General features: G+C 33.0%; 1 protein-coding gene across 2 annotated transcripts in view; it reads left to right on the top strand.

The window, feature by feature from the left end:
- Positions 1-1,487: 1,487 nt before the first annotated feature.
- NAD-ME1 (NAD-dependent malic enzyme 1) overlaps positions 1,488-15,894 on the top strand; it is a 46,756-nt gene continuing 32,349 nt past the window's right edge. The window contains exons 1-10 of one of the 2 annotated variants that reach the window (XM_083070835.1): positions 1,488-1,869; positions 3,387-3,483; positions 4,449-4,567; positions 4,858-5,025; positions 6,209-6,337; positions 6,995-7,055; positions 8,226-8,329; positions 8,442-8,525; positions 8,720-8,826; positions 12,475-12,586. In XM_083070835.1, coding sequence (XP_082926961.1) covers positions 1,702-1,869; positions 3,387-3,483; positions 4,449-4,567; positions 4,858-5,025; positions 6,209-6,337; positions 6,995-7,055; positions 8,226-8,329; positions 8,442-8,525; positions 8,720-8,826; positions 12,475-12,586 — 1,149 coding nt within the window. In that variant the 5' untranslated portion in view covers positions 1,488-1,701. The remainder of the gene's footprint in view (positions 1,870-3,386; positions 3,484-4,448; positions 4,568-4,857; positions 5,026-6,208; positions 6,338-6,994; positions 7,056-8,225; positions 8,330-8,441; positions 8,526-8,719; positions 8,827-12,474; positions 12,587-15,894) is intronic. The other variant, XM_020370814.3, reaches the window with a different exon arrangement.

Here is a 15,894-nt window from a genome sequence, read left to right as displayed (position 1 = left end):
CTAAAATTTCTTTAATTTTTATTAATTAAACTTTACGAAAAATCGTTAAAGTTTTATGAGTAATCAATCTCACATTTTAATTAACGAGTTTTATAAATAATTTTCAAGTTAAATAATTTTTTTTTCTCTTATTTTATATAATTAGTTTTAGGTTAAAATTAAGATATTTTTTTAGTTTTTATAGTGTCACTTATTTTACTTTTTAATTTTTAGTTTAAAATAACATTTAATTTCTATACTTAAATTTTTTATTATTTCTTTTTAATTTCTATTATTAATTTCTTTAAATGAATGTGTTGAATTTACACGATGATGATGTATTTGATTTTATAAATGTTGATTAGTCAATTAATTCATATGCCACTTAATAATTTATTGGACAATCATTAACAATATGATTATTTATATGGATCACATATACTCAACCTATATTAAATCTAGGTGGTGGAGATATATTTGGTTTTGTAAATGATAATATGTTAATAGTTTGAGAGGAAAAAAACAATGAGGAGTCTGGATAGAGTAGATAATCATTACTACTATAATTAAATGTGATTCAAATGAGTGATTAAATTATAAATGAATGCACAATATCATTAAATGACATATGAGTTAAACGACACATCATTGTCCAAAACCAAATAGACCTATGCTACATAAATTTAAAAAAATCTAAAAAAAATAACGTTACAAAGAAATTAATAATAAAAAAAATTAAAAAAATGAAAATATAAAAACTAAAAATATTTATTTTAAACTAAAAAACCTAAGATGTAAAATAAGTGAAACTATATAAATTAAAAAAAGCATTTTTAACTTAGTTTCATATAATTCTTTCATTACAACAAAGTTATCATATAGTGACATAAACCCTATAGTGACACTATATATGTCACTAAAAATTATTTTTACCCACATAATAACTACAATATATATTGGTATATTATTAAAAAGTGTGGGTATAGACTATAGTGACACACAAAATATGTTATTAAATCTCATTCAAAATCAATACTAAAATTGTGTGTAATTATATACCTACATATATTGTACTTATTGTGTAACATTTCTTGTAGTTTATTATTAATAAAGCCCAATTTAATTTTTTTAATTTAAAAATATAATAAGATGTGATATTTTCTATTCAATTGAGACACCTATTGATGCATGTTTTATATATATATATTTTTTGTCTAATATGTACAAAAACTATTTCTCATCATATTTGACTCCTAAAATAATAAATAATAAAGTTATATATAAAGGTGAAATCAAACTCTGATCTTTGATTAATATAAATATCAAATCACTTAAATTATTTATTTTTAGTTAATTAGATTGAAATGAACATATTAAAAAATTTATAAACAAAAATAAAATAAAATAAATGAAATAAAACAAGAGATCAAACAACTAATTTAGCCAATTTTATTTAAAAAAAAAATATCATTAGAGCATATGTTTAAATCAGTTCATGAGAAAGTGTCTTGCTGTTACGCTCATCATTTCTGAAATACCCGTCTCGGCTCCAGGACCGCAACGATGCAGTAAAACACTACGTCCCCACACCATACCCATTCAACAGGAAACAAGCGTCATTGTTTGCTCTGTCCCACTTCACAACGCTAATAAGAGCGACCCAGACACCAAAGTCATCAAACCCAGAGCCCTTAGATTAGATCTCATTCTCAGCAAAACAAAATGGCGATGCTGTGGAAGCACGTGAGGCTGTCGTCGCCGCGGCTGGGGCGGCACGTGATCGCCCCGCACGTGCTGCTCTCGAGGCCTTTCACCACCACCGAGGGCCACCGTCCCACCATCGTCCACAAACGCAGCCTCGACATTCTCCACGATCCTTGGTTCAATAAGGTATTCATTCGCCTCTCTCTTTCTCCTCTTCTTCGATTATCTCAGATTTCGCGGTCTTTTCTTCTCGGAAACTTTCCATTGGATTTTCATTGCGCGAGTTGAAACCAGAGAGAAACTTGATTCGTTTTCGGTCGAAGCTGATCAATGCACGCGACTCATTTCTTTTTGTTAGTTTAAGGGGCGGTGACTACTTTTGCAGTTTTTTTTAGGCGTTGTTTGGATGAATAGCTTGAACTAGTGATAATTTGAAGGTCGAGCTATTTCCGCAAGCTTCGATTTATGGATCATGAAAATGAGCTTCAAACGGCTTATATAGTTTCGGATATTGTTTATTCGTTTATCCGAAACAAGTTTTTAGTATTTTGTCTGTTTTGATGATTTTGTTGTAAGGAGAAGTAAATGAAATAAGATAAAAATTATAAGATGGATTAAGCTTCTCTTATAAGCCAAAACCAACTTTTGCACTTGACATTTTAGTTTTTATAGAAGATCTCTCATTAACTTCTCCAAAAGCTGAAGTGCATAAATTAATTTTAACGTATGAGAGAAACATAATTCATTTTTTTTTATAATTTTTTTTTTAAAATTTTCTTCTCCTATAAGTGGGCTTATGGAGAACTTTACCCAAATAGGACCTATATTAGTTTTGGATATTATTTATAAGTTCATTGAAACAAGCATAAAATGCTTGAAAGTGCTTATTATTATAGAGACGTCCAAATAATTTGTAAATAAGCATAGCCTAACAAGGTCTTAGTCATTTAGTCATGATTGTCTAGTTAAAGCTTCAGTGATCCTATGTTGCTTTCATGGAGCAGTTGCTTACTTTCACAAGATGCTATTTGCTTGTTTCGTGTTAGTTTGAAAATTTTGAATTCTTTTATGCTTTGGGAAGGTGCTATTGGTTGGATCAAGTTTAAAGTGGGTTTTAGTTATTTTTGTTAATTTGTTTTGTGACTTTGTTAATACAAAGATGAAGTTTTTGTGTGGCATCAGAAGATAGTTTGAAGCATTGTGTATTCTCTTGGTCGTGGGTCTTTTTAGATGGGGTTTTCTCTTTGATACGTTCTCTGGTAACCGAGTAGGTTATTTAATGGAAACAGATTTAAACTGTGGTTGCAGTTGCCATTGCAGTTGGGTTGCAAATAAAAAAATTGCAGGAATTGAAGATGAATGTGGTCGATGCAGCTGCAACTGCAATTGAAGACAGGCCCAACCCATTTCTCATAATTTATTCCAACTTATTCTATATTAGAGGCTTCAATGCATAGATAAATTATCATTGTCTTCTGCGTTGTTTTACATGATGCTAGAAAGTACATGTGAAATTTCTTGCAAATTTTCTTTATTCTGATATTTCTGCCTAGTCCATCTTTAAGTGCCATATTGAAGGTAAATGTATGCTTATGTTAATTAAGTTTTTGCATCACCTATTCTTCTAGTGGTGGATATTTTTCAATTTCCTATAAACTTTCAATATGATTAGTATTATATAAACTTTGATGTTTTAAAATCAGGGAACAGCTTTTTCCATGACAGAAAGAGATCGTCTTGATCTACGAGGACTGCTTCCACCAAATGTTATGTCTTCTGACCTACAGATTGAACGCTTCAGTATGTTTCTATATTTTCCTTGGTCTCACAGCCAATGTTGAACATATAAAATCAGTGTTGTTCGTGCTTGGTGGTAATTTTTATTTTTGTATAATCAATGGTGTTGGTGATGTTAATGGTTGATATCCATCATCCATTTTGCCCTTAAATGGGAATTAGGTTAGGTCATTCAAATCAAGGCTTATGCCACGGTTCAATTATCTATTTCATATTAGGTTTGCTGAAAAGTGTGTATTGAGAACACATACAATGCTTTATTAATAATCAATAATGCTACAATTAAGGAAACACATAACGGATGTAATCCCTAATTTTCAACTGTACAATATTGACATATTTACCTATTTACTTAAAGATATAATCATATCTTTAACATCAAGCATACTTAAGTGACCTCTAGGGAATTCCTTGTGTTGCATATGATATAAAATTTCCTTTCAGTTTTTGTTTTGTGCTCATGCCCCTTGATCACTCTTTAGATACTTTTTATTACTGATATATAAAGAGATTGAATAGCTTTGCATTTTCGAAACACTGGTTCACTTTTTTGCTCTATTTTAAGATTTTGATATATGAAATAGTTGAGAATGAGATGATGTTGTATTTCTACTTTGGACTGTGTTAAACTAAGCATGGGAATCTCCTTCAATAGTTCTTTTTTGTATTTTTTTTATTTTCATTTTAAATTTTTATCATGATAGTGCTTCTTAGAGTTTCTGCAATAAGTGCTCTAGAGGCTGGTGCTGAATATATTGCAAATATTTACACTGAAAATTGTTAGCATCTAGTTGAAATATAGATGACAAGCTGCACATGCATAATCTCTAGTTATGCATTGGTGGTGAGAAATATGGATTCTGATTCTTTTTTCTTTTTCCTCATTTTTTTAACATGTAATTTATATATATTATCTTTTCTGTTCATACTCTATAATTTAACTGTTGCTAAAATTCTTTTGTTGGCAGTGGTTGATCTAAAGAGGCTTGAAGTTCAAGCAAGAGATGGACCTTCTGATCCTAATGCATTGGCCAAGTGGCGGATACTTAATCGCTTGCATGACAGAAATGAGACTATGTACTATAAGGTATATGGATATCCATTGTTTTGTATTGCACTCCTTTGATAACCAACAATTCTATCCAAAAATAACTAATGACGAGTAGGAGTTTAATACAGAGTCATTTTTTTTTTCTGTCTGTCTGTGTATTGTATATTTTCTTTGAGTAATGCATTGGAAAAATTAAACTTACGTTGTTTAGTTCATGTGCATAATTACATATTGTAAATAATTGAAGATGTTCTTGTGCATCTCACCCCCGGTCTCCCCCAAAAAAAACATGATGTTAACTTCAATCATATGTCTTATATTGTCAGGTTTTGATTGCCAATATAGAGGAATATGCACCAGTAGTGTATACCCCAACAGTGGGTCTTGTATGTCAGAACTATAGTGGGCTATTTAGAAGACCAAGAGGAATGTATTTCAGTGCTGAGGATCGTGGTGAAATGATGTCTATGGTGTATAACTGGCCAGCTGAGCAGGTTGTTAACTATCCATATCCCAACTATATGTGTATCCTTCATGTCTTTGCTTCACCACTGTGTTAGTGAGTTTTAAATGTCTGTACTGTTTTTACTGCTGATCATAATTCTTTTTTGACAATTGGTCTGGAATTAAATCCTGCTCTGTTTTTAGATTTCATAAATTTAATAGACATGTATTAATGGGTTTTAAAAGCATGTGTTATTTTTAGAGCTCATCTTGTTTGGTCTTTGACAATTTGCCTTGAATTAGGCCTGCTCTTATTTTATTCTACTTTCAATATAGTTTTGTTAACTCTAGAAGAAAGTTTCATTTTTGTGCTTTTACCTCCTATTATCTGCTTACACGGTTACCTTAATAAAATATAAAAAAAAATTAATGTACTGAATGATGTTCCATGTCTTATTTCATATTTGCTAAAATTTAATGTTTATGCATTTTTTCTAATATTTCTGCTAGAACATTAGTGATAAATTGACAGAAATTTTATTTACTCACAGAAATGCAAGAATTTGTCTGGCCGTCCAAGAATCATACGACTCCAACAGAGAATATTCTCTGTCCAGAATGCAGAATTACAACCCACATACTTCCTTATCACACACACTACTCCTGTACTAAACAAATACAATAGCCGACACAAATCATAACTATCCTATTGCTCACTATTCCAATATTATACAAACAGAAAACATAGCATAACTGATACAAACGCACCACTTCCTTTCAGTTTTTCACAACTCCTTAAGTAACCCTTCCAAATGGGTAGGTTTCTGATTATGATCCAAGTGATCAGTTTCTAGGGTTGCCATTTATTTTATGGCAGTATTGTATTATATATATTGAAAGAGAGAAATTGTGTTAATGTTTTTGGCTTGGCACATATTCTGTTGATTGATATAGAAAAGTGTTGATATTGTTTCCTGTTTCATTTGATGGTGCTGAATGCTGATTGCAATATTTTTGACAAATTAATGGATACATGGAATGGCTTATTTTTTTAATAATATTTGAATGATTAAAATTCTGTTGTTAGCGCTTGAATTTGCTTGAAAATCTGATGCTCAATTTTCATATTTCGTTGGATTAATTTCCAAATTATGATCTATGTCTCTGTATAATATTTTGATAAATACTAGTTGAAGTATCAAATTGTGACTTCTTATTTGATATTCTTTTCAGGTTGATATGATTGTAGTTACTGATGGGAGCAGAATCCTGGGACTTGGAGATCTTGGAGTTCAAGGAATTGGCATTGCCATTGGGAAGCTTGATCTATACGTTGCTGCTGCTGGGATAAATCCTCAAAGGGTACACTATTTCATTGTTTTTCCTTTCAAACTGTTCAAGTTTTGGATACTGCTGGTATCTTTATGCTGTTGGTATGGAAATATCCCAATTCCCAACCTGATAAATGCCGTGATAAGTTGTGCTGAGCAATAATTGTAAGCTTCAAATTTTCAGCTTCATAAAAATAGCTTATTTTTCTAGGAAAAGAAAAGCTGTTTGCAAATTTAAATCATTGTCCTAAACATATAGCTTATTTTACAAACAGTTTTTACTCAAAAATATAGCTGAAATATAGGATTATAAACTTTCCCAAACATGCTGTTATTGTCTTTTGGCTATGCCTTATCCAAACCAACCCATTAATTTGCTTCTTGTATATTGAAGGACACTGTTGATTTTGGAAACTTTCCTTTATTCTACTCAATAGTTCGCCATTGGAGTATGATTATTTTGTGCTTGATTTAACAATAATTTTGTCATGGCTTCTGATAGATTTTTTCAGCTTTTATTCTGTCATGAAACTGTTTCATTCTAGATGAGCTAGCTTGTGTTCTAATGAATATAACTATGTTGCTCTTCCCCTTGAGAATGTTATTATTATTTATTACTATGTATTACATCATTTTTCTATTGTTATCTCTAGCTGAGAAACTTTTTTTTTTTTCTGTCTTTCAATAGGTACTTCCTGTGATGATTGATGTTGGTACTAACAATGAGAAGTTACTTGAAGATCCCTTGTGTAAGCGTTAATTCTACATCCATTCAATGAAAGTTGTATAAGACTTATGTAGAAGTGACATCATTGCAATCAAATACTGTCCATCTGATGGGAATTGAGACCCAATTTAGTTGGAAAAGGATAAGCATGAGTACTCCAAAATTGATGCCGTACACGTATTGGGTATGTACCCGTATCCAATACACGTTGGGTACTCGTAAGTACATACGGGGTGTGCACCCAAAACATTTTTCAAAATAAAAAAGTGGGTAATTAATTTGGATACACATGGGTACATTTTGGGTATGTATTGGACTTAAAAATAAAACCTATATATGTCTAACAAAAAAATTAAAAAATAAAACCATAGGATTGGTGGGTCATGTATGGTGCAGAAATCCCCAAACTTCAATCTGTTGCATTGAAACTTCTCTCACAACCATCATCATCTTGTTGTGAGAGAAATTGGAGCACATATTTTTTTATCCATTCTATGAAAAGAAAATTAGAGTTGAAGATTTACTTTTTATACATACAAATCTTTGTCTCCTCTCAAGAAAGAACAAGAGTACAAAGGGTTAGAACAAAATTTGGGATATTGGTGGAGATGAATGGGATCCACTTGAAAGGGCTAACATTCTTGAAATTACTACTCTTTCTCTTGACAAATCAGAGTTAGAAGTAGTTTTTTTCATGAATAATAGACAAGGAAACAATAGATTAAAACTGTTAAAGTATGACATATCACAATTAAAGTGTGTATCATAGTTGAGGTGTGATATTATAATCATACTTTAGGTGTTATGACTTTTATTCTTGATATTATAGTTCAAGTGACAAATGTCCTGTTTATTTGTGATTTTTTTTATCATTTATACAATATACTTAGGTTTATATAATTCAAAAATATATTTTTTAAATTACATTAACCTACTTGTACCTTAGGTCAAGGACATGGTCAAAGAGGCTCTAAAAATAGGTCAAGGATCAACTTTCCCAAATGCCTAGGCTATTAGGTTGAAGCCCATGAGTGGTTTGATATCTCTAACAACTCTTGTGTAACTCTGTGGACCAAAAGAACATTATGGACATGCCTCCTGTATTATATATAATCAGCTTTTATCTTAATCTTTCTAAATGAGCTGAGTTGAGTTGATGCTATGAAACATGATTGGTTTTTTCTTGCATCAGATTTGGGATTGCAGCAACATCGTCTTGATGGGGATGAATATCTTGCTGTCGTTGATGAATTTATGGAGGCTGTCTTTACTCGCTGGCCAAATGTGATTGTGCAGGTATTAACAACAAGGTTTAAAATAAAAATAGCATCTTGTATTCTATTGCATTTTATTCATTGAGCTCATATTTTTTCTATTATAAGGCTATTACTTTCTTGTGCCAGCACAGTTTGAAGATTTCCAAAGCAAATGGGCACTTAAATTATTACAGCGTTATAGAGATACCTACAGAATGTTCAATGACGATGTTCAGGTATAATTTCTTTCATACAGGATCATATAACATCAGTTAATTTTTTGCAGGAAACTGTTAGGTGTTCATATGAAATGTTTTAATTATACTTGGGAATATCATATATGGTGTTATTCATACATCAATATGTCCATAGATATAGATGTTGTCGTGCCATTTTTCATTGCTTGATGTGAGTTAAATTCTCCATGCAGGGAACAGCCGGTGTTGCAATTGCTGGACTTCTAGGTGCTGTAAGGGCGCAAGGAAGACCATTGATTGACTTTCCAAAGCAGAAGATTGTTGTTGCTGGTGCTGGAAGGTTAGTTATTATGTGAAAAGATTATTATGAATGATTTAATATAAAGGTCTTTTGCTCACAGAATTCTTCAAATACATTTTTCAAATGTTAAAAGTATGTTAGAAACTTAGAATATCTAGGAAAATGTCTCATAATTTATATATTGTGTCACTTGAAGAGGGAGGAAATATTTCTGAATTGCCTGAGGGGCCTCAGCATGATTGAATATATACATGATTTACAATCTCTAATATCACGAAATTAGGAAACAAGAATTAGGAAATTAGGAAAATAATACAAATCAAAATAATACCAGAAATATCCTTTTACCAGAAGTGCTAAAGGAAATACAAGAAAAGGGCAAAAAGCACCAGGTTATCAAGGAAACTTAGACATAAAGCATCTTAGGATATACAAAGAAGTATGCATGTGCCATGATATAAATCCCACAAAAGACCCTACAAACCAACACCACAGAACACATGCAAACACAAAGCCCAACCATTGGGGGATAATCTTCCGCTACAAAAACAAGGCAACCTAACAATAATAAGTACACGAGTTTGATATTAGGAGACTAAGTCGCTTTAGAAATAAAGATGATCCTTGGTGAGATTCTAAGCCCAAAGATGCATAGCAATGACTTGGATTCCCAATCAAAAAAGCTACATTTAAACTCCTTTTCCTTAGCTTTAAGCCAACTCCAAGAGACAAATTTGATATTATCCAGCAAAAGGGCCATGTTAGGGGTTTTATTTTTGAAAATAACTTCATTCCTATGCTTCCAAATGGACCACGCTGTAGCTACCGATATTGCCCACCAAGCATGCCTCATAACTTTGCCTTTCCTACAAGCACAATGTTGCCAAAAATGGGTAGAGGGACACGATAGTAAAACTGTCAAAACACCTTCCCATTGATATATATACATCCAAATAGAATAAGCTGCCTTGCAAGTATATAAAAGGTGCACCAAATTCTCGTTGAACTCATTGCATAGCGAGCTAGCTAAGCTAGATCCGGTGGCTATATTTCTTCTCAACAAATTATCTTCGGTTTGGATTCTATCAAGCACCATCCTCCAACAAAATCCTACAGTCTTGGATGGGATAGGTAGAGACCACATGCACTTAAGTAGGTCATAGTCTACATTAGCCTCCTTAACAAGAGTAGCATTTTGTAATTCATTGTATATGCCTTTCACCACAAAGTCTTGTAACAAATTTTTCTTCCAAGCCCACGAGTCAATAGCTCCCTCCCTTGGAGATTTTTCTTCTATAAGATGCATCAAAGAAACAGATAGTTCATTTTCCCAAACGAATAAATTCCTTCTCCATAAATGTTGGAGAAAAGATACACACTAGAAGGGGGGTTGAATAGTGTATATCAAAACTCGCACTTTTGAAAACATTGAAGTAGTAAAACGTTGATAGACACAGTGTTGAAATGCAACAGACGAAGGAGCACAAGTCTTTTATATTGATTCATCTCAAACACATAAACTACATCTAGTTCTCAACTCAACCAGATTGAGTTCCACTATCTTTTTACAAGATACAAGTATTCTTTCAACAAACCACTTCTGGCTCTAACCCAAGTAGTGTTTTATTTGCCTCTCCAAGCAAACAACTCCAAGTATTCTTTAACAAATAAGTCTCTCCAGGCTTAATAAGCAAGTACTCTTTAATAAATAAGCCTCTCTAGGCTTAATAACTAAGTATTTTTTTAACTACAAGCTTCTTCAGGCTCAAACCGTACAATAGAAATTTGGAAAGAGTTACAAGGATAGCTTCGTCTCTTTCTAGACATGATATTATGAAAATTAAGCACAAACAAATTGTACAAGACAAAATTTATCTATAAGACATACACTTAGAAATTTTTCATGATGTGGTAACTTCGTTTCTTGTCTCTCTTGTATCTTGTATATCTATCTTGATTTAGAGTCCCTTATATATTATCTTGGGAGGAAATAGTCGTTGAACAATATTCTCATGATGTTTCGTCTATCTTCTCTTCGAGACCAGAGAGAGAGGGTAAATTAACTGTTATTGTAAGCATTTAATGCATTGCGTGAAAATGTTCATCTCTTATCTGACCTTGGTAGCTACATATCATCATTTTGTTAGCTAAGGTGAAAAGCAGTGCCTAAATCAAAGCAGTGCAGCGTGTTTAGAGTTTCTGTTTGCTTTTCAGTGATTTTCAAGATTTTTCTCTTTCTGCTTTTGACGAATATTTTGTCTTTTTCCTCTTCAACAAATTTTGAGAGTTTTGAGACTTCTTTCTTGTTTGATCTGTTAAGGAATAACATATTTAATGAAATTTAATGTTAGTCTCATTTGAAAGTATTTAATTAATGCAATGAGACAGACTGTATGTTTTGTTTGATTTCTTTCATCTTACAGATGGTATTTATTTTCCACATTTCGTTTGACATAGTATTTCTTTGTAGATTTTTGACTTTGCTTAAAGAAAATCTTTTGTTTGTTATCATTAAAACTTGAGGAATCTAAGATCATCTTTTGTCTTAACATAGATCTTCTATTGATTTAACAATATGACACTCCAATGCTAGCAATTCTCAACCCATTCACCCATCTCTTGGATAGTTGCAAGTTTTGACAACGACCAAACATACAACCTAGGGAACTCCAATTTTGAAGCTTTTTCTCCGACCCAAGGCTCCTTCCAAAAGAGAACTCGTTCCCTATCCCCTAGAATTCTCACCATATTTTTAATAAACCAACCATCATGACATGACAAGTTACAGACCCTCCCCAAGTCCCTCCACCATATAGAACCTCTATCCCACCCCCACTCATGCACCACCTCATTTTTTATGCCATATTTTGCTTTTATGACCTTAACCCAAAGGCTATTAAGTTCTGTCAACACTATCCAATTCCACTTCCTCAAGAGAGACACATTAAAGAGATTTGTATCTTTTATGCCCAAACCACCCTCATTTTTTAGTTTACACACATCATTCCAACAAATCCAAGCAAGTTTTTTATTTTCCCCCAAACCACCCCAAAGAAATGATCTAAACAAACTCTCAATGTTTTGCATCACAATCTTAGTGATCTTAAAAAAAGAGAGATAGTAAATAGGTAACAGTGACACCATCAAGTTAATGAGACAAATTCTCCCTTCAAAGGACAAGAATTTATTATTCCAAGAATTGAGTTTTCTTTTGATTTTGTTGACCATAGGCTTCCACATCTCCATGCTCCTTGGATTGGCACCCACCAGAATACCAAGGTACTTGAAAGGAATATCCACGACTTTGCAATTTAACACCATAGAAAGATTAAGCAAAGTCCTATCCTCCAAAGCAATCCCACCAATACTACTTTTAAAAAAATTAACCTTCATCCCGGATGCCAACTCAAAACATCTTAAAATACTCTTAAATACTTTTATATTTTTCAAGGATGGGTTCCCAAAGAAAAGAGCATAAATTGCAAATTGTAGGATAGAAATTTGAACATTGCTACTTCCTACTCGAGCACCCTCAAAAAGTTGCTTCCTACATGCCTCTCTCATAATGAAAGCTTTGAGTTAGATGGTTGTTTCAATTGAAATTCTATGTTGAGTCCTTTAGCACCAAGAATATTCATATTCAAGGCATTGTTTTGTGGCTTTTATGTCTATATTGTATTACTGCAGTGCTGGAATTGGGGTTCTGAATGCAGCAAGAAAAACAATGGCAAGGATGCTGGGTAATAATGAAGTAGCTTTTGAGAGTGCCAAGAGTCAGTTTTGGGTTGTTGATGCAAAGGTATTATATAGCTTGATCTTTGTTTCCCTATTAGATGTAGTTTAGTCCTTTGTAATAATTCAATTTTATTTCTGATGAAAAGGATAACTTATTATGCATTTTATATTCAATTGCAAATTTATTATGTAATTCTGGGGGTTGACTTTCATAACCTTGTTCAGTAGCAGTCTATGAAGCATCGATACAAAACTGTTAGAAATGTTTTTGAAAATTTTGAAAATCCATAAAATGTTAAAAACAAAAATAAAATTTCCTTCAATAATATCATAATATGGAAAAATGGATTCAAACTCACTGAAACAGTTAAAACATTTGATTTTGTTAAACTATTAAATTTTTAAATGAATCAATATAGTCTAATTGTTTTGGTGTGTGCATATAACTCAATACATATCATAGATTTTCAAATTCTTCTTTTCCCTTATATATCCATATGGCTTTATCTGTGACTTGCGCTGCAATTTATGGTAAATGGTTTGAGGCTTAGAGCGATATACTGAGTGCTCTATTGGAGACTCCTGAACAACGTAGCATATAATTCTTAATCCTTCATTAACACCATAATTTATAAATCATCATACTATGTAAAAGGATGAGTTGGTAAGGACCATATTTTTTTGCCTGGATAGGTAGGGAACTGTTCTTTTGTCTTTGCATCTCAATTAGTTTATGAACAAAACAGGAGATTTATTAGTGATTTGTAATTGTTTATCGGTAAATAGGATTCTCTGTAATTTTTACTCGATTGCATGTGTTATGTTTCAAATCACTAGTCAAATACTCAGCCAGATTGAATGTTGAATTTGATCTTTGATCATCGAAGTTAGCTTCTTTCTCATTTTGTTGGTGCACAGCCTGAACAAATGGCTTCCTGATTGAATGAATTTCATGTTTTGATGCTCAAGTTGATCTATCATACAGATGGCCTTTGAACCACTTGAAAAGGAGAATGAATTTTATTATTATCATTCATACTAATTACATTTTCCTTACACCTATTTGTAACAATCCAATCTTCCAAAATAAGGAAATAAGGAAAAATATGCTGAAAAAAAATAAAATAGAAGATTCTACAGATATTTTCTCTAATTAGGAAGATTTTCCTCTAATTACAACACTCCCCCTCAAGTTGGTAAATGAATATCAATCATTCCCAACTTGCCTACAAGATCTTGAAATCTACCCTGAGGGAGCCCTTTTGTAAAAATATCTGCTATCTGAAGTTCTGTAGGAACATGAGTTGTAATCACAAAGCCCCTGTCTAGATTATCTTTGATGAAATGTTTGTCAATCTCAATGTGTTTGGTCCTATCATGTTGTACTGGGTTATGGGCAATGCTCATAGCAGACTTATTGTCACAGTATAGTTGCACGGGGTTGTCCACCTTGACTTTAAGGTCATCCAAAATGATTTTCATCCAGAGTCCTTCACACATTCCATGAGCAAGGGCTCGGAATTTAGCTTCTACACTAGAACAAGATACTCTATCTTGCTTTTTGCTCCTCCACGTTACCAGATTATCTCCAAGAAACATACAATACCCAGAAGTAGATTTTCTGTCAGTAATAGAACCTGCATAATCAGCATCAGTATATATTTTCATAGTCAATGTGTCTTCCCTTTTGAACAATAGCCCTTTTCTTGGAATTGACTTCAAGTACGGGAGAATTTTGTCAACTGCTTACATGTGTCTCTCTCTTGGATCATGCATAAATTAACTCACTACACTAACTGCATAAGCAATGTCTGGTCTTGTGTGGGATAAATAAATCAATTTTCCTACCAATCTTTGATATTGGGCCTTCTCTACAGGAGCACTTTCTTCACTTCCAATTCTGTGATTCTGTTCTATAGGAACTATTGAGGTTCTACATCCCAGCTTTCCTGTTTCTTTGAGGAGATCAAGTACATATTTCCTTTGGAAAATGAAAATTCCGTTCTTAGAGTAAGCAACCTCTATTCCAAGAAAATACTTGAGTTTTCCTTGGTCTTTCATTTCAAATTAGGCTGCCAATTTTTCTTTTAATGCCAATTTTTCTGTTTCATCAACTCCTGCAATAATCATATCATCCACATAGACAAGTAATAGAGTGAGTTTACCAGTAGACGAGTGCTTTATGAATAAAGTATGATCTCCTTGGCTTTGTCTGTATCCCAAGGAAACCATTATTTTTGTAAATCTTCCAAACCATGCTCTAGGGGATTGTTTAAGACCATACAATGCTTTCTTTAGGAGGCATACCTTGTTTCTTTCATTTTGCACTTCAAAACCTGGAGGAATCTCCATGTACACTTCCTTTTCCAGATTTCCATGAAGAAAGGCATTCTTCACATCCAATTGGTGTAAGTCCCAACCAAATGAGCAGCCAAAGCGAGAACAACTCGAACTGTATTCATCTTTGCCACTGGGGAAAATGTCTCCTCATAGTCAATCCCATAAGTTTGGGTATAGCCTTTTGCTACCAATCTAGCTTTATATCTTTCTATTGTCCCATCTGCCTTATGTTTCTATGTGAATATCCATCTACACCCTACTGCCTTCTTGTCTCTTGGCTTATCAACAATCTCCCAAGTTGAATTTCTTTCTAATGCATTCATCTCTTCTTTCATGGCTTGAGTCCAATGTTCAAGTTTCATGGCCTCCTGGATTGAGTTAGGAATTTTTGTGGCATCAATAGCAGCAATAAAGCTTCTGTGCTTATCAGAGAGATTGTTAGTGCAAACATATCGAGAAATAGGATATTTAGCACATGACCTTCTTTCCTTTCTCAATGCGATGGGTAAATCCTCAATAATACTTACCTCCTCACTGTTATCTTCAGGGATCCTCACCTCCGGATTAGACAAATTTTCTTGCTTGAGAGTTGAAGTGGGTTGTTTTCTTCTTTCATATTTTTTGCCAAAAAATTTGTCTTCTTCCTCTTCTTCCGCTTCTTCCTCGCTATGGACCATGGTAGCTTCATTGCTTAGGTATTGGGCATCTTGCAAAGACAAATATGGTAATGACAAGAAGGAGAGCTCCTCCATTTCAAGTGCTTTCTCCCCCTGAAGTGGTGGACTGACATAAAAGGATTGTGTTTCATGAAAGGTGACATCCATGGAGATAAAGACGCGACGACTCTGATTATGATAACATTTATACCCTTTTTTATTAGAAGGATGCCCAATAAAGACACATTTAAGAGTTTTGGGATCTAATTTACTACGATTAGGATGATGAGAGTGAACAAAAACAGTACATCCAAAGACTCGAATAGGTAGACTCGATATTAGGGGGGAAGAGGGAACAAAAGACAATAAAAACTCT

This window comes from Cajanus cajan, chromosome 3 (genome assembly GCF_000230855.2).
Source record: "Cajanus cajan strain Asha chromosome 3, NIPB_CcT2T_4, whole genome shotgun sequence".
Taxonomy (NCBI): Eukaryota; Viridiplantae; Streptophyta; class Magnoliopsida; order Fabales; family Fabaceae; genus Cajanus; species Cajanus cajan.
Note: the sequence above shows the minus strand (reverse complement) of the source record. Positions and strands in the feature narration are given on the sequence as shown.